This window comes from Sorghum bicolor, chromosome 1, assembly GCF_000003195.3.
Source record: "Sorghum bicolor cultivar BTx623 chromosome 1, Sorghum_bicolor_NCBIv3, whole genome shotgun sequence".
Taxonomy (NCBI): domain Eukaryota; kingdom Viridiplantae; phylum Streptophyta; class Magnoliopsida; order Poales; family Poaceae; genus Sorghum; species Sorghum bicolor.
The window spans coordinates 9,248,979-9,269,299 of NC_012870.2; the positions used below are offsets into that span (position 1 = coordinate 9,248,979).

The 20,321-nt window shown below is 44.2% G+C and overlaps 2 protein-coding genes across 2 annotated transcripts; one reads left to right on the forward strand and one right to left on the reverse strand.

Moving 5' to 3' along the window:
- On the forward strand, positions 368–3,464 carry LOC8062915 (homologous-pairing protein 2 homolog). Its single transcript, XM_002463961.2, has 6 exons — positions 368–567; positions 728–753; positions 2,002–2,269; positions 2,376–2,446; positions 2,599–2,787; positions 3,037–3,464. The coding sequence occupies exons 1-6, from the start codon at positions 540–542 to the stop codon at positions 3,136–3,138; spliced, it is 684 nt and encodes a 227-aa protein (XP_002464006.1). The 5' UTR covers positions 368–539; the 3' UTR covers positions 3,139–3,464.
- On the reverse strand, positions 6,901–8,511 carry LOC8062916. The gene is made up of 2 exons (XM_002466545.2): positions 7,750–8,511; positions 6,901–7,654 (listed from the first exon to the last, which is right to left on the reverse strand). The coding sequence occupies exons 1-2, from the start codon at positions 8,212–8,214 to the stop codon at positions 7,091–7,093; spliced, it is 1,029 nt and encodes a 342-aa protein (XP_002466590.1). The 5' UTR covers positions 8,215–8,511; the 3' UTR covers positions 6,901–7,090.

Consider the following 20,321-nt stretch of genomic DNA (forward strand, 5'->3'; position numbering starts at 1 on the left):
CGGTTTGCCTGCTTGTAAAAAAGCTTACATAGCATTTTGAGCTGTTTTTCGTGTTAAAGTGTGGTGAGCTGGTGGCTGGCGAACTGCCTCCTTCTAATAATGTTATATTAATTTTTTTGAAAGGCCTAGTACGTTATTATAGTTGAGCGCAGTTGCCAGCATGAGCACAACATATTGTCCTGCACTAGAATTCTAGCTTTTTTTCACGAACGTGCCTGGGTTCAAATTCTCCGCATCAATGGGCTTCCATGGGCTTCATCAGCTAGCCCAAGAGGGTCGTGCGCGCTTATGCCACGCGTGGTCGGTTTGGGCGGGAAATCTCCCGCGTCACCAACCAAGGCGGTCCCGCGTTGTCAGTGACTCGCACACAGAGAGGCCACGCCAAGCCCAAGACAGCTGCCCCCTTCCGCTTCCCGAACAATCCATCTACCCGCCGGCGCTCGCCTCCGCCCCAACTTTTCCCCTTCGTCTCGTTCAAATCGCCAAGGCCGAGCAGCAGCAAGCAAAGCCGCGCCGGCGTGGCGGGTGGTTGAGGAGGCATGCCGCCTAAATCCGATAGCGTTGAAGGTATTCACTTCTACGCCTCCGAACCGAAATGGTCCCCTTTTTTCTTCTTCTTTTTTGTTTTACTTTTTTGTCTGAAAAACTTACCGATTCAATCCTTAGCTCGGTGTACTCAGTGTTTCTGATGATTTTACGGTGCCGTTTCTTCTTTTTTTTTTTGCAGGAATCGTCCTGGGTTTCGTCAATGAGGTGCGGTGTCTCTCTCCCCTAAATCCTACCCTAAACCCTAAACCCCTGCTTGCGCGATTAGGATTCGATTCTCCCTCCGTGTGGTACTTATGGAGTGTTGCGCTGTATAAGAATTATTCAGAAATCGTTAGGATTGTATGGATGCGACAAAATTGACTGGAGTAAATAGGCAAGGTGTATTGATTGTGCTTGATGGCATCATGCTGTTTGATGAACACTGGCCATTTTCCATACTGCCTTTCTGTAGGTTCAGGTGGAGTTAATTAGTATCATATGAAAACCCTGGTCACCATTCTGATTAATCGGTGTATGTTAGTTGCAACTGGCATCACTTTGTGTTGGATCATTATTCTGAATGATCGTAATTGCAGTCCATTATCTGGCCAGAATAAGAACTGTAGGCTAATCCCTAGAATAGAACAAAAGTTTAGATTAATTTCAGTTGAATGTTGACTCCTCTCGGTGCTACTTTAACTACCGTTTGAGTCTGCTCTTTGTGTAAGATAATTAATCAGGCTCTATTTCAACTGTACTCTCTGAGCTAAGAGTTTATGATGCACAAGAGCTTACAAATGCATAAAGTACAATGCTTTTGCAGAGCAGTTTTGGCTTTTTCTGTTCAGTGTAGTATTTGCTTCCCTGCCAGAGATATTACTGCAGGTTGTTTTTTCCCCTTTAAGAGTTTTATTTATGTTTCTAGGACATGAATTTCCCAGTTAACTAAGTGCAGTCTCCTTCTGAATTCCAATAAGATGGGGAGGAAGTATACTATCTTTTTCCTTCAGATACTGAATTTAGGTGAAATTTTAACTCAGTATACTGATGTACCTAAATAGTATATGTGACTGTCACTATGAAATGAGGTTATTCAGAAAGGGTTTTGTACACAGTTCTTCAACTTTATGCTGGATAAAAAAATTTACTCCCTCTATTCCAAAATATAAAATGTTTTAGTTTTATCCTTTGTCAAACTTATCTAACTTTGACCAAGTTTATAGAAAAATGAACCAATATCTACAGCATGAAATTAGCTTCATTAAATCCACCAAGAAATACCTGATATTGCGGTTGTTTGGTTTGTATAGGTTAATACGGTTTCAATAAATTAGGTCAAAGCTAGAGAAGTTTGACTTGTGCAAAACTAATATATTACATTTTGGAATTGGGGGAAGTACCACACTGTTTGCTCAGCTTTGAGTATTTTGTTCTATTGTACAACATATAGTTGACTTTACCATGACTCTGCAGCAAAACAGGCCATTGAATTCACAGAATGCAGCTGATGCACTACAGAAGTTTAATCTTAAGAAGACTGCAGTACAAAAGGCACTGGATGCATTGGCTGACAGTGGACAGATTTCCTTCAAGGAGTATGGCAAGCAGAAAATTTACATTGCTCGGCAAGATCAATTTGAGATTCCAAATGGTGAAGAACTTGAGGAGATGAAGAAAAGAAATGCCAAGTTACAGGAAGAACTCGCGGATCAAAAGAAAGCAATTAGTGAGGTTGAATCTGGTGAGTTCCAAACTTCAAACTGGTACCATGGTCTTGCTATAGTGGTCTACCAAATGCAGTATACAAGATCGTATTTCAAAAACATCTAAATATAAATCTTCTACAGAGGTACGAGGTCTGCAGTCAAACTTGACGCTGGCAGAGATTACGTCAAAGGAGACTAAATTACAAAGCGAAGTAGGTGCATAAAAAATGTTCTCTTCAACGAAGCTTATTTGTTTTCAATATAAGCAGACTCATCTTGTTTAAAAATTTGTTCCCTTCTGCACATTATTGTGTGTCTTTGTTCCTTTGGACTGGTTTTAATTGCAGGACCCATGTTTGTTCAGGTCCAGGAAATGGAAGAGAAACTAAATAAATTGCGGAGTGGTGTTACCTTGGTGAAACCTGAAGACAGGAAGATCATTGAGAATTCCTTTGCTGAGAAAGTTAACCAATGGAAAAAGCGGAAGAGGATGTTCAAGGAGCTTTGGGATAATATTACTGAGAATAGCCCAAAGGATCAGAAGGAATTTAAGGTTTTTACTGCATGCCCCCACCACTACCCCCACACCCCGACCCCAACACACACACACAAATGCTTTTGACTGCACTTAAGACCTAGTATATGCTTTGATCAAGCATTTACCACATCGATGGTAGACTTTAACTGCTACTAGTTCTTTTAGCTGTCACCGTTTCTTTTCATTTTCATTTTCATTTTCTATTGTTTTCTGTTTGTGACGACCACATGACGCTGATACGCTGATGAACAATATGTACTGCAGGAAGAACTTGGTCTCGAGTATGACGAAGATGTTGATGTGAACCTGCAGTCTTACTCTGATATGCTAGCAAGTCTAAACAAAAGGCGAAAAATTTCCCGCTGATGTAGCATGAGCATCTCAAGTTGAAAGTAGGCTACAACCCTTTCACACTTTCACCAGCTATGCATTCGTGGTTCTACTGGTTCCTACGCTTTCTGTAGCTGAGATGTTCCAGATAGATAATCTTGTCTTCTGTTAATATTTATTGGCTAATGAGTATTCTAGTCGGTAGGTTCAGACCATAGCGAGTGAGTTTACCCTGGCAGCAGTGAGTTTAATATAAGCTTTGTAACTGTTGAGTTACAGCAAATCCTGCGTCCTCTTCATTGTATCTATAGTTCTGTATACTGCTATATATTGTACTGTTTTTTTTTTTGTTGCTATGGCCACCAAAATATGTCCTCACTCTAAAGGAGAAGTGCACTCTAAAATATTCAATCTTCACTATGTGCATGCCATCCTATGCACCTGGACCTGCTACAATTATAATCTCGTGAGAAGTGCACTCTAAAATATTCAATCTTCACTATGTGCACGCCTTATTCGTTTGGCTGATAAGTTAAAACACTGCTGAATGTCAGCGTTTTTCTCGCGCCGTGGCCTTGCACTGTCTTCACATCTGATGGCCTTGCACTATACTTGCCTGAGTCGCCTCTGATGGGTGATGGCCTTTCACTCTCCAGCTTTGAGCTATACCTTCCACAGTTGTTAGCCGCTAATCACATTCCCTTTATTTGAGTACTCGGTCAATTAATTCCTTACGTTGTTGCACTAATCAAATTTAATTTAACTAGAGGTGGGTGGCATCATCTGTAATTTCGAAATTTTTTGGAGCAACAATTTTGAAATTTGTGCCAAACTTTTTATGCCCCTTCAATTTCTTATCGCACAAGCTGCTGATCACAAATTCACAATTGCACGAGCTTGTTGCATCTTGCATGTGGATCCAAATGAAGAGATTTATGATCATCAGAGCTCTGTTGTGCTGTGGATCACTTCGTTTCTTGGCATCATCAGTTTTTTCCCACACTTCTATGACTCCGACGTCTCCGAATGTTGTGCCGCACGCGGGAAGCAAGAGGGAAACGGCGCACGGGAACAGAACCAACCAGATACAGTCTGGGCGTGCATTTTAGGGATTTGTTTGGCATAGCTCAACTTAAAGTTATTTTTTTAGAAAATAGCTTTATAAGCAAAATTTCTATGTAAAACTGAGCTGTTTTGAAAAAAAAAATATTAGGTAAAATATCTTCACCAACTACTTCTTGCATAGATGGGAGTGAGAAATGAGTGAGAAAGCTGCAACAAGCTATTTTTCTTAACTTCATCTTAACTCATGTCTTTCTGAGAAGAGAAAAAAAAAACAGCTTCATAGCTTTACCTATGAAACCATTTTAGAAATAAGTGTTTAGCAAAAAAAAAACAACTCATAATAACTCATGAAGTTGTTGTTGTGAGCTACCAAACAAGCCCTTAAAGTAACCAAAAGCTATACTAAACCATATCCCATATTTGATTATATGAAAGCTCCCCATGGTTGGGAAGTGCTAGACTTTTATAAATTTAGTCGTAAAGATTAGCATGTTTATTGCTCAATTGGGTGAACATGGTATCATGGAACATATGAGGATTTGTAACTTATCGTTATCTCTTACTGGTATTGCTTTTTCATGGTATTTGTCACTACAATCTTGCTCTGTTGGTTCTTGGGCACAACTAGAAGAAAAGTTGCATGAACACTTTTTTTAATAGAATTAATGACCTTAAATTATCTAATTTGATATCGGTCCTTGATTTTGTTAAAAGATTTAGAGAGATTAAAAGTCGATGTTCTAATTTGATAATTTCAGAAAAAAAATCTTGCTGATTTAGTTTTTGTTGGCTTACGCTCTGATATTAAAGAAAAGTTAGAGTACTTTGAGTTTGTCTTTATTAATCAATTGTTGTAAAAAAGCTTCAGCGGTTGAGAGCCAAAGTGATTTTGTAGAACCTAGGGTTAGTCTCAATGCATAGTTTCATGGCACAGTTACTAAGACTATAAACTAGGTAATCGATCCATATGAGTTTTATGGGGATGAAACTCCTCTCTCATCTGATGAAACTCCTTCATTTAATGACCCTGCCATGTCAGCAATTTTGGTTATGTGACGCCCTATTTAATGTGTATGACACTCTCATAAAACATGTATTGAGACTAGCCTAAGAAGTCATATTGTCCCAACATGCACACTATTGAATGCCATTTAGGCTCGAACAATGAAACTTTAAATTGTTTTATTGCTAAATTTATTTGGTCAGCACAAGCTAGATCAGTTCCTTGCTCTTCCCTCAAGCCGATTCACAAAAATCGACAAGAGGAGATGAAAATTTACATTTGATGTGTCCACGTGTGATCGCATTTTTTGATGAGATGTTGAGAATGGATACATTAAATTGTCACATCCATTGCCACCACTTGATAAATTGAAGCGTTGTGCATATTGTAAATGGCATAATTCGGCTTTCCATGCTACTAATGATTGCAATATCTTTTGGCAGCAAGTCTAATCTGTTATTAATGAAGGTCGAGTGAGTTTATCTGAGATGCAGGTAGATACAATGCCTTTCCAGGTTAATGCTTTGGAGTTGAAGAATCCGACTGTTTTGGTTCGGCTTAATCAAGCCGAATCTACTAATAAAAAAGTGATAATCGGTGATCCCAGAGAAGAGACAGATTGAGAAGACTTGGGGTCGTGAAATCATGCTCAAAGAGTCCGTGGATGGCTGGGAGAATATTAAAATCACCATCTAAGTCTTTTGGGCTCTGGAGGCAAGCAAAACAATTTTGCTTATACTAATTTGTTGTGAGAGAAAAATATTATTTGTTTGCTGAAAAGTATTGTTGAAGTAGTGCTAAGCAGCAATATTATAAGCAAAATTAATTTTTTCTCATAACGAATCAGCATAACCAAAATCTCAGCGAAACAAGAGCAAGGCAGAGATACTACAGCCACTATACATGGCGTTAAACAGCGAAAAAACAGCAAGGCAGATTTGTGAAATTGGTCTAGTGAAGGAGGATCAAAAGATCCTTGCGCACCAACAAACGAAAGCAATCAGAGTTTGGAACTAGACAATAAACACCCTATTCGGCAGGCCTGAATTGGCTGGCTAGGCTAGGCTTCTCAGCCCAACCGTTCGGCTGGTATTAAGCTCCCCCACCCCACCCGACCCCTAGCGCTCCCCCCCCCCCTCCCTCATTTCCCTTCACGCAGCGCGGCGAGCGGCTAGGGTTTGGTTTCAGTCAAGAATTCTAGCAAGGATACATGGCCTTGTTTAGTTTCCAAAAAAATTTGCAAATTTTTTCAGATTCCTCGTCACATCGAATCTTTAGACGTATGCATGAAGTATTAAATATAGACGAAAATAAAAACTAATTGCACAGTTTGGTCGGAATTGACGAGACGAATCTTTTGAGCCTAGTTAGTCCATGATCGGATAATATTTGTCAAATACAAACGAAAGTGCTACAGTGTCGATTTTCCAAAAAATTTTGGAACTAAACAAGGCCCTTGCTTCATTGTTGCTACTTCCTTATATTAAAACAATCCCATCCTGCCCAAACAGATTATTTGATTTGCATTTATTATCAAAAACATGTTATCTTTGTATAAAAACATGCACTACAAGTAACGTTGCATATTAACGTATAGTAAAGTTTTTTCTACTCTTAAGGGCAAATGCTCTTATCTTCGTGTCTATTGGGTTCGCATTGAGAAGTGTGTTCTTAATGTGAATCCAATGAATAAGAGGAGGACATATGTCCTCAACGACATAGTATAGGAATAATATAGGAAATAAATCAAATCTCAAATCTTTTTTTTTTCCTTTTTGGCCACCATTAACTATATACTCCTATATGGTATGAGCATATACCATAAGATCTAACTACATGCATCAGTGAAAAATTAACTTCCAATATATACTGACAAAATCAATCAAGAAAACCATCTCCTGTGTTGCCATCTGGATGCCGCTAAAATCCCCACTTCGTTCTGACCGATGCCGGCTTTCCCTTTGCAGGCTCCTGCTGTTTCAGTTCGTTCACTGCAACGTTGCCATGATTTGCCTCGTCCTCCGGCACGATCTCAACCTCTGAGCTGCAATTCCGATCAAGCCCAATCTTCTCAGATCTCCTTCCATCAAGCACCTCATCTTGTTTCTCGATCTCAGGATCCATCTGCATCCTCCTCCTGTCACCGGGCCCCCTGGGCTCCCCTCGCGAGAGCTCCATGGCGGCCTTCGCGGCGGCGGCTGCCGAGGCGGCCGACTCGAACGCGGCCTGAGCTGCCGCTTCCACGTCCTTGTACCTCTGCGCCGAGTCGCCGGAAATGTCCTCGTCCCGGTCATCAACTGGTGCCGTCCTGCTGATCCTCTCGTCACCGTGCTTCGTCTTCCTGTGGTTGTGGTTGGAACGCCCCGAGTCATCGCAGGGAGGCTCGTAGATGCGCACGGTGATCCCTTTCTCGGCGGCGATCTCCTGTAGCACCAACTGTCGGCTCTCCAGGCTCGGCTGCTTGGTCGACAGCTTCTGCACGATCTGTTCAGAACACAAGTCTAGTTAGAATTCGAAGGTTCAGAATCAGAAGTCGGCCAGCCAGAGTGCATGCGCGGGTCGCCGGCGGCGGCACTCACCTTGGCGTTGATCCCGCATCCGCTGCGGAGGTTGGAGGCGGCGGAGACGAACTCCCTGCCGAACTTGGCGGCGAGGATGCCCCGGACCTCCTGCAGCTCCGGGAGGTCCCCGCACCTGGCGGCGGCGTAGACGATCCCCGCCGCCGCCTCCCGCAGCTCCTCGGGACACTCCCTGTGCGCGTCGACGAGCGCGGCCCTCTCGACGATGAGGGCGCAGTAGGCCTCGAGCTCGGCGAGCACGTCGAGCGCGTTCTGCTCCCGGACGACGTGCTCGGCGCGCGCCAGCGCGCGGTCCGTGTGGCCGAGGCGGAGCAGCTGCTCCACGTCCCCGCGCGCCTGCCCGCACCGCACCTGGCGGTGGCCCCGCACCACGCCGAGGCGCGTCACCGCCAGCCCCAGCAGCGACTTGAGCCGCGCCGTCTGCTTCGTCGTCCGCCCCAGCAGCACGTCCAGCCTCCTCCCCATCGCCTCGCCTCGCACACGGCAGCACCGAGCTCGTACAGTAGCTAGCTAGCAACCGCGCGCTCGCTCTCCCGAGCCCTCTGGCTGCTGCGCCGACTGCCGTGCCGATCGAGTCGTGGCGCGGTTTCGCCCTGGTGTTTTATACCAGGCCGGGGCCGGGGTCGTGCGCTTGGGGTGTGAAAATGGGAAGTTTTTGGGAGAGCGAGCGTGAGATGGACGACGCGGGCAATTAAGGCGAAGGATCCGAGGGTGGTGACTGGTGATACGCTTCCCTTTCCTTGTGGTGGTGGGTTTGCTTTGTGGCGAAGGCGAGCGAGGGCGACGGGCTTTTAAACGTCTGAGCGGACCGCGGACGCGTGGTGGGCCGAGCCGCCGCTGAGTAGGCCGTGTGGCGGGTTCAGCCGGCTCGCGTTCCGGCCGGGCAGTACAAGCCGCGCGGGCGCGGCACGCGGGTTTTGCCCGCCCGACTGGGGTTGTCCTCGCGGCTGGCTGCTGGGGGCCGAACCGGGTCGTGGGCGCGCGGGTGGCTACGGCGTCGGGACTCGGGAAGTCGGGAGTGCTGATCGCCACGTCGGCGAGTGGTGGCGCCGGTTTTCTTCGTCTTCGCTTTGACTGGGCAAGCGGGGGTGGTTTCACGGGGTGGGTGCCTGGTTGGGAGACTTTTATTTGAGGGGGTCGAAAACGATGGTGCAGCGGCGCGGTGAGCCGGGGACGAGGAGGGAACAGTCGCGCCAAATATCTGTGCCGTGCCGTGCTGCCGGCGCCGGGCCCCTGCGGCCGCGGACTCTCTGTGGTAGGTTGGGTGAGAGTGTCTACTAGCAACCTCGTTTGCGGAAATGTGCGTCCGTGTGTAACCGCATTTCGTACGGCCTGGTCTACATGACTGTGGCTCGTTCTGTCGCCATCGATGCTGTCACGATGGAGTGATGAGGGGTTCGTCCTGGTAGCGACAGAGGCTCGCTTACTGTGTCAAACGCGCCTTCCCCTTTTCTACCACAGTACCTCGGGTGACATTTTTGTCATTTGCGAGTGTCGATTACTCTAGATCTGATTTCTTTTCCTTGAAAACCTACGCTTCAATAGGAAGTGTTCACAACAAATTGTCTAAGCACACACGCTTGACCAGACACTTGGTCGAGCAACACTCGAGACTGAATATAATATATTTTTTTTGTTTTTAGTGCCTTACACTATTCTTTTTAACGTAAAAGGACATTTGTTAACTGAAACATGTTCTTCTACAATCTTCATCAAGTATGTCGGAGTATATATATGATAGAGTAAAGTGCATGGCCGGTCCTCGAACTTGTGAGGTTGTGTCATTCCGGTCCTTAAACTTAAAAAGTGTGTCATTCAGGTCCTTAAACTCTGTCTGGGTCTCATATTTATCCAAATGGATTCAGATTTATACCCGCAAGCATAGACGAGACCTAATTGTTTAAATTAGTAGATTAGCGGGTTTAATAACAAAATCGCTCAAACACATAAATTACATAATATTTACAAACTTCATTAGGGACTATTTTGAAAACACTCGTCTTGTTCCTCATCACGGCCGCCGGCGCTGCACACAGGCCGCAAGCGAGCCGCTGCCATCGCCCCACAGGACCACGAGCGAGCAGCATGCACGATCAGCCACCTCGCAGCGAGCAGCATGCACGAGCAGCCGCACGGGCTACGGACGAGCAGCATGCACATGGTCACGGGCGAGCAGCATGCATGAGCAGCCGCACAGGGCACAAGCACGCGCCGCCTCCTTAGCCACGCAGCAGGCGACCCGGCTCTCGAACCGTGGCCGTCGCGGACTCGCGGCCTTGCGCTGCCGGGGCGCTGGGCTCGCTGCGTCGCCGCCACCGTCGGGGCCGGTTGCCGGTCGCTGGGGCCTGGGGCTGAGCGCAGGTCATGCTCGCGCAGCGCCGAGCGACTGAGGCGTGCCGCCGAGGCCCGAGGGGGAGGATGCAGCTACGCCGCTGCAACCACGCTGCCACCGGTTCCTTCCCCTTCCTTTCGCCGTTCTGTGCTGCCGGCTCCCGATGCGGGATGGAAGATACATCTGACACGTGAATCTATACCCGTTTGATGAATATGAGACCCAAACAAAATTCAAGGACTGTAATAACACACTTTTTTAGTTTATGGACCGGGATGACATATCGCTACAAGTTTGAGGACCGGCCGGGAACTCACGAAATGCGAATAGTTCATCTACTAACTTGACCTAATATAAGATGTACTAAATCCCTGTTGGAACGTTTGTGCCATTTCTTGGGTTTCTTGAATGGTGGAAGATATTCTTAGGTGAAGGATACCTTTTAGTTCTAGCCACGTCCGTGACACTATTTTTGAACAAGGAGCTTACCCAGCTCAGCGAACCAATTTCACTCTCTCGTACGAGCAAGCTAAATCTCGCTTATACAGCTCCCTAAGCTAGTCACTTAGGGAAAACAACCAAACGCCTAGACTCACGCATTATCCTTGCTTGGCATGGCGAAAAGCAAAGTAACTACTGCACCACTTACTCCCTCCATATCATGAAGGTAGATATTTAAGATATTATTGTGGTAACCAAGGAATGATTAATTAGAGGTTAACTTTCCATCTTTACTCTTATTAAATAGCAGTGTGCGTGCTATCTAAACAGCAAACTATCCTAGCTTAGTTGTCCTGCATTGTGCAGCCTGAGGCTGGTGTTCCCAGTTCGAACCCGCAGTGTGCGTGCTATCTAAACAGTAAACTATCCTAGCTTAGTTGTCCTGCACTGTGCAGCCTGAGGCTGGTGTTCCCAGTTCGAACCTCCAGAGGCAAACAAGTCCGGTTTTTACCTCGAGCACTCAGAACGCCAGCTAATGTGAAATCAACACTAAAGCTTAAAACGTCTATGATATGGAGGGAGTATGTGATTGTGTCCAATTTGTTGTCTAGGAGTAACTAGGAGTAATAATAATAGACAAAGATAGGAACTTCAACCGTGGCCTTTTATGTGAAGAAAAAAACGAACGGAAAACTGCATTAGATGTACGGATAATAACGACCTGCTTCTCCTGCACTAAGAGAACGAACAGCGAAAGACTGCTTCAAGTCACCTTCGAAGAAGAAAACCGAACCAACAACATAACGTTGAATGCGACTTGGAGTGGTGAATTAACATTTTGCTAGGGATTGATTGATACTAGTACGTACGTACGTCAAGACGAGAGCACCCAAGGCACGATATGTCGATATGGATCGCGGATCCGTGCACCACACGATACAAGAATGGCCGAGCCTCCACCAGGCATAATATCTCAGGAAGGTTCTGCTACGCTTCCAGCGGCGCGACTTGGAAAACGGCGTTCAAGGCTGGACGCGTCAAACGATTTGCACGGGCACGGCATCTGATGAGATTCCGAGTACAGGTCAGCTTGTCTCGTGCGCATCCCGGACCACGCTCGCCGAGTTGCCGACCTGGGCACCTGGCACTGGCAGTGGCAGGCTCGCGATGCGCATGCACCACTCCTGGTCCAGCCCAACCGTAGAGCAAGCTCAATATATATGGCAATTGTTCGCTTGTGTTTATCAGCCGAATCAGCCAGTCATTTAGTAGTGTTTTTTTTTACAATAAATCTAGCATCTGTAGTCCATAACTATCTCCTCTTATCACAATGTTCAACCATAAGATGAAGTCCATTAACACATAAAAAAAAAGACAACCAACCGTCCGACCGGCGGATACAGCAAAGTAGGAGACAAGAGAGAGAGAGTTGTTTTTCTATTCCTATGGCCAACCCATAAACGTATGGATAGTTGATGCTATGGACTACCCTATTGACTACTCCCACAGTGTATCAACTAGTCTATAGAGAATATTTAAAGGCTTATGGACCATTTTTGCAGCACATTGATGTTGCTCTTAAACCGTGCACACCATGGGGACCAGGGTGCGCTAATTTAGCCATTAGCCTCCGCACAATCACTTCAGCTTAGATAGGAAATACTCCCTCCATACCTATATTAGATGACGTTCTAACATGTTAAGCTGTTTTCACATTTGTTCCTCATGGCCAATGTCGTGATGCACTAGCCGTCTAAACTAGAGAACTTTCTCATATATATAATGCATCTGCAACCCTATTTAGTAGGGGCAAACAGTGAAAAAATACCCTCTAATCAATAACTTCTTGGTAAGCACAATCTTGTCCTAACCGTCATCTAATCTAGGTATGGAAGGTGTATTTACCTTCTTCACTAGCCCCACCATGGCAAAATATCGATATTTAGAATATGTCGGCATCCCATCAGTGACTATTGATTCCTCAATGCTCAGGCCTTGGCCTTGTTTAGTTCCCTCCAAAAACCAAAAACTTTTCAAGATTCCCTGTCACATCGAATCTTGCGGCAATACATAAGGCACTAAATATAGACGAAAATAAAAACTAATTACACAGTTTACCTGTAAATCATGAGATGAATCTTTTAAGCCTAGTTACTCCATGATTGAATAATGTTTGTCAAATAAAAACGAAAGTGCTACAGTCCCGAAAACCAAAAAGTTTTCGGAACTAAACAAGGCCCTTGTTTAGTTTGCAAAAATTTTACTTTTTGGTAACTGTAGCACTTTCGTTTTTTATTTGACAAACATTGTTCAATCACGTAGGCTCAAAAGATTTATCTCACAAATTACAAGTAAACTATGCAATTAGTTTTTATTTTTGTCTATATTTAATGCTCTATGCATGCGATCAAAGATTCGATGTGACACGGAATCTTGAAAATTTTTGCGAACTAAACAAGGCCTCAATCTAGTCTAGCTGCATTGACCCCGAAGAGAGAGGAAAGCCCGATATCGTTGTTTTCTTTTCTGTTCATCCACTACATCTTGCCCCATCGATACTGAATGACTCTGAATGTCAATACACACCATTGTGGCTAGTCTGACTACTTAGGTTAGTCATCCTAAGGACAACCGCAACGATATTAACAAGCTCTCTATAATAAGTCCATGCAAGAGAGAAAGGAAAGAAAAGATCATCGCTAATTGTGATGATAGCAGCTAGCACAAGAATCCACACAAGTGAGCCCCACCAAGTGTCAGACTCCTCGTTCGCCTCGAGCAAGTGGAAGGGGTGAATCATATATCGCAAGCTTGGCTCATGTTTTCCCACCACGACCAAATTTTCCTTGGGTGCCCTTCTCATCCTTGCTCACTTTGACCACCCATTGTTGTCGCGCTATCGCTTGCTCACTCCAACTACCCGTGCGCAATTGTTGTTGCCCCCTCTTCACTGCTCTTGTGTTTGGTCGGTTGATTGCCCTTGCCAAGGTGCGGGAGGTGTGGTGGTGGTGGAGTAGGTCAATATATGCGCTCAATTGCACCTCTTTGTCGCTCTTGTGTATCGCTTGCTCACTCCAACTACCCATGCACAACTGTTGTTGCCCCCTCTTCACTGCTCTTGTGTTTGATCGGTTGATTGCCCTTGCCAAGGTGCGGGAGGTGGTGGTGCTGGAGTAGGTCAATGCGCTCCGTTGCACCTCTTCGTCGCTCTTGTGTATCGCTTGCTCACTCCAACTACCCGTGCGCAACTGTTGTTGCCCCCTCTTCACTGCTCTTGTGTTTGGTCGGTTGATTGCCCTTGCCAAGGTGCGGGAGGTGGTGGTGGTGGAGTAGGTCAATGCGCTCAATTGCACCTCTTCGTCACTCTTGTGTTTATCTTTTGTGTGTGCAACTTTAGGCCAGATTTCGTATCCAGTGCCATCCCTAGGAGTAGGTCAAAGCACTAGGAGTAGAACCTACGTGCCTCGGCACAACACCATACGGTTGTCAATGATGTCCTTATGGACAATTCTAGTGTACATTGACTTATTTGAGAATGTTCCCAAACGTATGTGTAAGATAGCAAATAGAAAGGTCCTGTTTGGATTTTATGGTCTAAAATTTAGTAGCTAAACTTTAGACCACTTTAGCCTTTGAAGCTCCAAATATGATATATAAAGTTTATACAACTTCATAAAAAATTTAGACTACAAAAGTGAGTTAAAACGGTCTAAAATTTTAGTCCTTAGCTTTAGACAAACATTCAACAAAAATACTTTAGACACTAGAGAATTCAAACAGAACATGCGAAAACACATGACTAACAAGAGAATCCATGGCTACCTATAAAAACATCGGTTGAACTACTACCATCACCAGCATATAAGACAAAACGCCACATAGTCTAAACCAAAGTTTTAGTCCTTAAATTTAGATTAGACAAACAAAAAACTTTAGACTAGAGAATTCAAACAGAACATGTGAAAAACACGTGATTAACAAGAGAATCTATGGATACCTATATAAAAATATTAGTTAAACTACTACCATATCACTAGCACATCAAACAAAATGCCACGCAGTCAAAACCAAAGTTGAATTAGAACGAAGAAAAAATAACAGATTCAAAATTGAGGAGGCCAAATTTCTGAATTTGTATTATTGGAGGAAACTACTCCTAGCAAAATAAGATTTTTCCGCGTAAAATCGGTTCAAAGTACCCCAAATGCAGTGGGCAGTGGCAGAAAACCACTGACAGAATCGTTTGCGTTTTTTCTCCCTCTGTTCATCTGGACGTACGGACGTGATCGTTCGCCATTTGCCCAAGGTGACGGTCCAGAGTCAGCGCAAGACAAGACTTGCGTAGACTACTGTGAGATTCATCGCTCAACGCCGCCGGCCCGGGCTGTCGCCTGTTCCTGAACGCGTCGCTTTAGTACGTCAACTGCGTGTAGCATGTGTATATCCAGCGCGGCTGCGTACGTGACACTTTGGGAAATGGCGGTCTATGACTATGACTATGACGATCACCTCCTGCGTTTTTTTTTTTCTATTAGAACCTCCTGCATTCCTGCGGACCGCGGTGCACGCATTCGCGCTCGCAAGCTACCTGCGGGAACGGGCAAAGTGGCAAACCAGTGATTGCGCGGTCAGAGCTCGGCGTACCTTTTGTGCCTTGGACGTCTCCTGAAAATCAGTTGCTGCCAGCTAATGGGCGAATTGATCGTTGTGGAGTACTAATTGGCAGTACTAATCCGTGTGCCTTCGGTTAAAGATCCACCTGAACTAGCATAAATATTACAGTATATACTACTATGGACAACCAACCATGCGAAGGTATACGAAGCGAGACTGCGAGACCCACTGCAAAAATAGACAGGGTAGAATTAAAGGTAAAATCAAAAGGGAAAGTTGATTACTTCAAGAGGGAAAAAGTGTAGGAAGTTCATAGTTTGTTTATGCAAAGTATAGCAAATAGAGATTTTTTACAATGGTTGTTAGAAAATTGCATGGGTTCACGAAGAGACAATAATGCAATCCTTTTTTTTCCTCAGATCATTTCTTTGAGGCACAATCTTTCTGTTCCTTTTCCTTTTTCTAGGGCTGCATTCTACAATAATACATTCAGATGTGGTCATCAACTTGCTTATACTTCCTTTAAAAAAATACTTGCTTATACCTTTTTGTTTTCCTCTTTTTTCTCTTGAGAGCAAACGAGGGATGGTTAGAATAACTCCAAAAATCTCTTATTATCCTTATATATTAATAGAAATAGAGATTTTTGGTGGAAAAAGCTCTCCAACAACTTCTTCAATGAGAACTCTAGATATTGTCGCCCTCTATTCCTAATTTCTCGTTAGCCAAAAATATAGAATGAGGCCAGCTCTCCAAAGTATGCACAAAGATATAAAAATATTAAAGGGTGATAAAAAATATAGAGAGCAATCTTTTTATTCAAGTGACATTTAATAAAAATGAGAATTTAGAGAGTGACTCTAAGGCCTTGTTTAGATCCAAAAACATTTTGAATTTTGACACTGTAGCACTTTCGTTTTTATTTGACAAACATTGTCCAATCATGGAGTAACTAGGCTTAAAAGATTTGTATCGTGATTTACAGGTAAACTGTGTAATTAGTTATCTTTTTTATCTATATTTAATGTTCTATTCATGTGTCGTAAGATTAGATGTGATGGGGAATCTTGTAAAGTTTTGGATTTTTGGGTGTATCTAAACAAGGCCTAATTTGGTGCGGCAAACTTCATCACCAGCTGTGGTGCATTTATTTCAGTATATGCAGCCCGGCCCATATATATCCTTTTTATTTTGTAGCCCATGAGATGACACAGTCTTGCGCATACCAAGATGTTTCGCAGCCCAGATCATAGCTAAGCAGGGGCCCTGAATATGGAACATTTTTTTCTTGGAAAAATTATCATGAAGCTACAACATTTTTATGATTATTTTTTTTGTCGAAACTGTAACATATTTTGATAGACTTGGAACAATTCCTCCTCGATTAAAAAAAATGTACCAGTTTCATAACAGTATCCTACATCAGTAGTCGATAGCAACGGATACCGATAAATACAGGTCATTCCAGCCAATACCGGTCATACCGATATTGGATAAAATTCAAATAATATATCATTTGATGTGCAATTCTATGAATTTGTTAAACTATGCTATCTTAAACATGATATTACAATGATTATTTATTCATATAATAAATTTAATAAATTCTGAAATGGCTCATTCTCGGTATGAACAGGTACCGGAATGTTTCACTCTAGAGAAAAAAAATGGAAGGAATGACCTCAAGGACGGATTTTACAAGTACAGAAGGGGTCTCTTTGCCCCTATGGGTTAAATTCAGGCTGTGCGGCCCTCAGTCCGGTCACTCAAAAAGGGCTTCACTGGGTTGTTCGCTACTGTTCAAAATGGGCTAAATCCATTGCATGCTTGTAGCACCAGCCGGGCGCATCGTCGTTCGTTTTCCATAGGAATTTCTTCTGGGCTCCTGTGTGACCAAACCACGCATCACGTTGAGACTCGAGAGGGCTCGGACCAAAGCGCCTGCGTCCTGTTGTCAAAAAAAAAAAAACGCCTGCATTTGGGGCTGAAAACCTGAACCACCACCATGAACAGTACCATACATAATCCCGAGCTCTACTTCCTTTCCTTCTTTACCTTACTAGCGATCGAATATAATAGAATCCCATTACAGGCTGAGTTCCATGCATTATATTTCTCCTGCAAGAATTCTTTCTCATCTGTGCGTGCATGGCGCATTTTGCTGAACCTGCCTTCTTTTGTGAGGATGTTGCTGGACCTAGGCCTTGTTTAGTTCACTCTGAAAACCAAAAAGTTTTCAAGATTTCCCGTCACATCGAATCTTGTGACACATGCATGAAATATTAAATATAGACGAAAACAAAAACTAATTACACAGTTTAGCTGGAAATCACGAGACAAATCTTTTGATCCTAGTTAGTACATGATTGGATAATATTTGTCACAAACAAACGAAAGTGCTACAGTTTCGAAAAGTTTTCACTTTTCGGAACTAAATAAGGCCCTACTATAGTCGTGTGTGTTTTATTTTTATTTTTATTTTAATTTCCACGTACGTCTCGCGTTTGGGTCGCGCACGTGATCATGACGCATGGCGGCCATCATCACGAACGCTCGCCCGGCGCCCGCCTCCTGCCACTGCCATGGCGACCCAACGTGCACGCCACATGCATGTCTCGGCGCGCGGCGTTGCCATTGCGCTGCAGTGCACGCACGAAATTAACAATGGGCAGGCTTTCACTACGCCCGCGCCTTTTTCTCCGTTTCCTCAGGGGCAAAGTAGTAGCTGATGACGACGACGACGACAGCCACCGGGAGTTCCTCTTCCGGGTAGTGCGCGGGGGGCACATACAGCCACGGGTCAGAGTGTGGACAGTGGCGCATGTACTTGCTCCGGGTCCGGGAGATCACGTGGTGTTCGGTGAGGTTTTGACGTTTCGGCGGCGTCCCATTCCCATGCACATTAGCGTCGTCGAGCGAGCCTCAACGTGTCCGGCACCGGCAGCGCGCGCGGGCGTCCGGCGTGGCGCGCGAGCTCGTTCCATTGCATACTTTCCAGCATGCTGGCTAGTGCGGCGAAGGCACGTCTCGATCATCACTCATCAGGGGGCCGGCACGCCCACGCCGGCACGTCAGGAAGCGTCTACACATCGCGTTGCCGCTGCTGGACGTGCGGCGGTAGGTGAGCCCCGTCGAATCACATCTTAGCTACGCAGAGGTCAAGTAAGTTGGGGTTGGGCTCGAGGAATTGAGCCGCGCTTGGTTTGCAGCTAGCTGGGAGCAGGTGTAGTAGGAAATACTGTAGGGCCGCTGGGGGCTATGTGATTTTACAAAACAAGGAATGCCCTCATGGGCTTATCTTATCCACACTTGTACACAGGCTACTAAATACTGCCTACATAAGGATCACAGTGTCAGGGACGCTAATGAGTGCCTTATTGCTTTGGGAGTTAGGTCCACGACCATGAGTGTAGCCTCTCATATTTACAGTACTTTAGCTTGTGGATCAAATTATAGACGAGCATACACGTATAATAATGTAGATTGGAGCTTTGATAATGAGTTCAATAACCCACGAAAAAAATGTCTAGAACATTGTAGCCATACATCTGGAATTCATTTGGGTAGTGGGCATGCATATATAGTTGCATACAGGAGCATGTCCTGCCTGCCTACCTGATTTCATGTACTGATGATTCATCAGGCAGACGACATGCCGATGTGCAGTGCATTTCTTCAGCGTCGACCAGTTTTGAATTCCAAAACACACATCTCGCTGGTGAAATTTTTGGATTCATCTGCTTGAGCCGTACGTACGTGCAAGTGGAAGCCTCTCTAACACACTGGTCAACCTAAATTTAGCACTAATAGAAGAAAGTAGAGATATTCAAACACAGTGATAATATGCCTGTCTTTGAAATTGGTAGCCAGGTAGGCCGGCCCCGGACAAGTTAAACTTGAGCCTTGTTTAGTTCCAAAAAATTTTAAGATTTCTCGTCACATCGAATCTTACGGCACATGCATAGAGTATTAAATTTAGATAAAAATAAAAACTAATTACACAGTTTCTCTGTAAATCGCGAGATGAATCTTTTAATTCTAATTAGTCTATGATTGGATAATATTTAACATAAACAAACGAAAATGCTACAGTGCCTAAAATTCAAAATTTTTGCCAACTAAACAAGACCTTGTAAGATTTTCGTTGCCGCCTGAAACGACCGGCCGTGTACGTCTCACCGCGATGACCGACGACGACTCCGCGTCTGGTCTTGTTCTCACTATCAGCTCTCTATATACGGAAATAATTATACGGGTTCCTTTTGAAAATGAAGTGGTTCGGTTCTTGCGCATGATAGCAGGGGATAGGGCTCCAAAAGTTCGGACATGGCCGAGTTTTTCTATCTGTTTTTTTTTCAAGATAGCCAAACTTTTGTCAAGGTTGGACCAATCAACTTGAGTAATACGGAGTACACTCCTACAATGGAAGCGCGCCCAACCGGCAACCGTTTGTCTTCAATGAGATTTGGAAGATTGCAGCACTCCAAAAGATTAGACTTTGGGGGCTCGAGTTGACCAGCTTTCTTCGGTCACCTTGGCATTGTACATACACCAGACACTTTAATTTCAGTGTTAATCTTACTACTTAGAGGTGTCTCTGACGGCCTATCAAATCAGAAATCACCAATAATAGCCAATGGATCCATTCTAAAAAATTAGCCACATCTGCATTATATAAAATGCATGAAACAATCCCTAAAGTTGTATCTAAACTACTCCTTATGTCATTATAAAAAATAATTTAAAATAACTCCTATATACATAATGTAAAGTACGGCATATATGTTCTTAAATTACATACTTGTACCTTGAAACAACTTTTGCTTTCATGCATTTTGCCTTTAGAAGCCGACGAGACCATACGTTAGGCAAGGCTTATGGATAAACAGGTGCAAGAGCCGATGGGGAAGCCATGTCACACACTAAATAATTAACATTAGACTTATCATAAGATATGTATTTGGTGTCGTAAATGCTTATGATGTTCTCTACAAAATTTACCAAACTTAAAATAGTTTAACTTATTGCAAAATTAGAATGTCATTCTTTTTGGACGAATGTAGTATTTGCCCTCAGAGGAGATAAATAGCACAAGTCCTACGCTATGTGCAGTATGCATAAAGAACATGTAGTAAATTTCCTGGAACGGACATGTCTTCAAAGACAGTCAGTTGGTGGACGTGGA

Coding starts and splice junctions, on each gene's coding strand:
- LOC8062915 (XM_002463961.2), top strand. CDS start 540: ATGCCGCCTAAATCCGATAGCGTTGAAG. Junction 568..727: donor TAAATCCGATAGCGTTGAAG/GTATTCACTTCT, acceptor TTTTTTTTGCAG/GAATCGTCCTGGGTTTCGTC. Junction 754..2,001: donor TCCTGGGTTTCGTCAATGAG/GTGCGGTGTCTC, acceptor ATGACTCTGCAG/CAAAACAGGCCATTGAATTC.
- LOC8062916 (XM_002466545.2), bottom strand. CDS start 8,214: ATGGGGAGGAGGCTGGACGTGCTGCTGGGGCGGACGACGAAGCAGACG. Junction 7,655..7,749: donor GATGCGGGATCAACGCCAAG/GTGAGTGCCGCC, acceptor TGTTCTGAACAG/ATCGTGCAGAAGCTGTCGAC.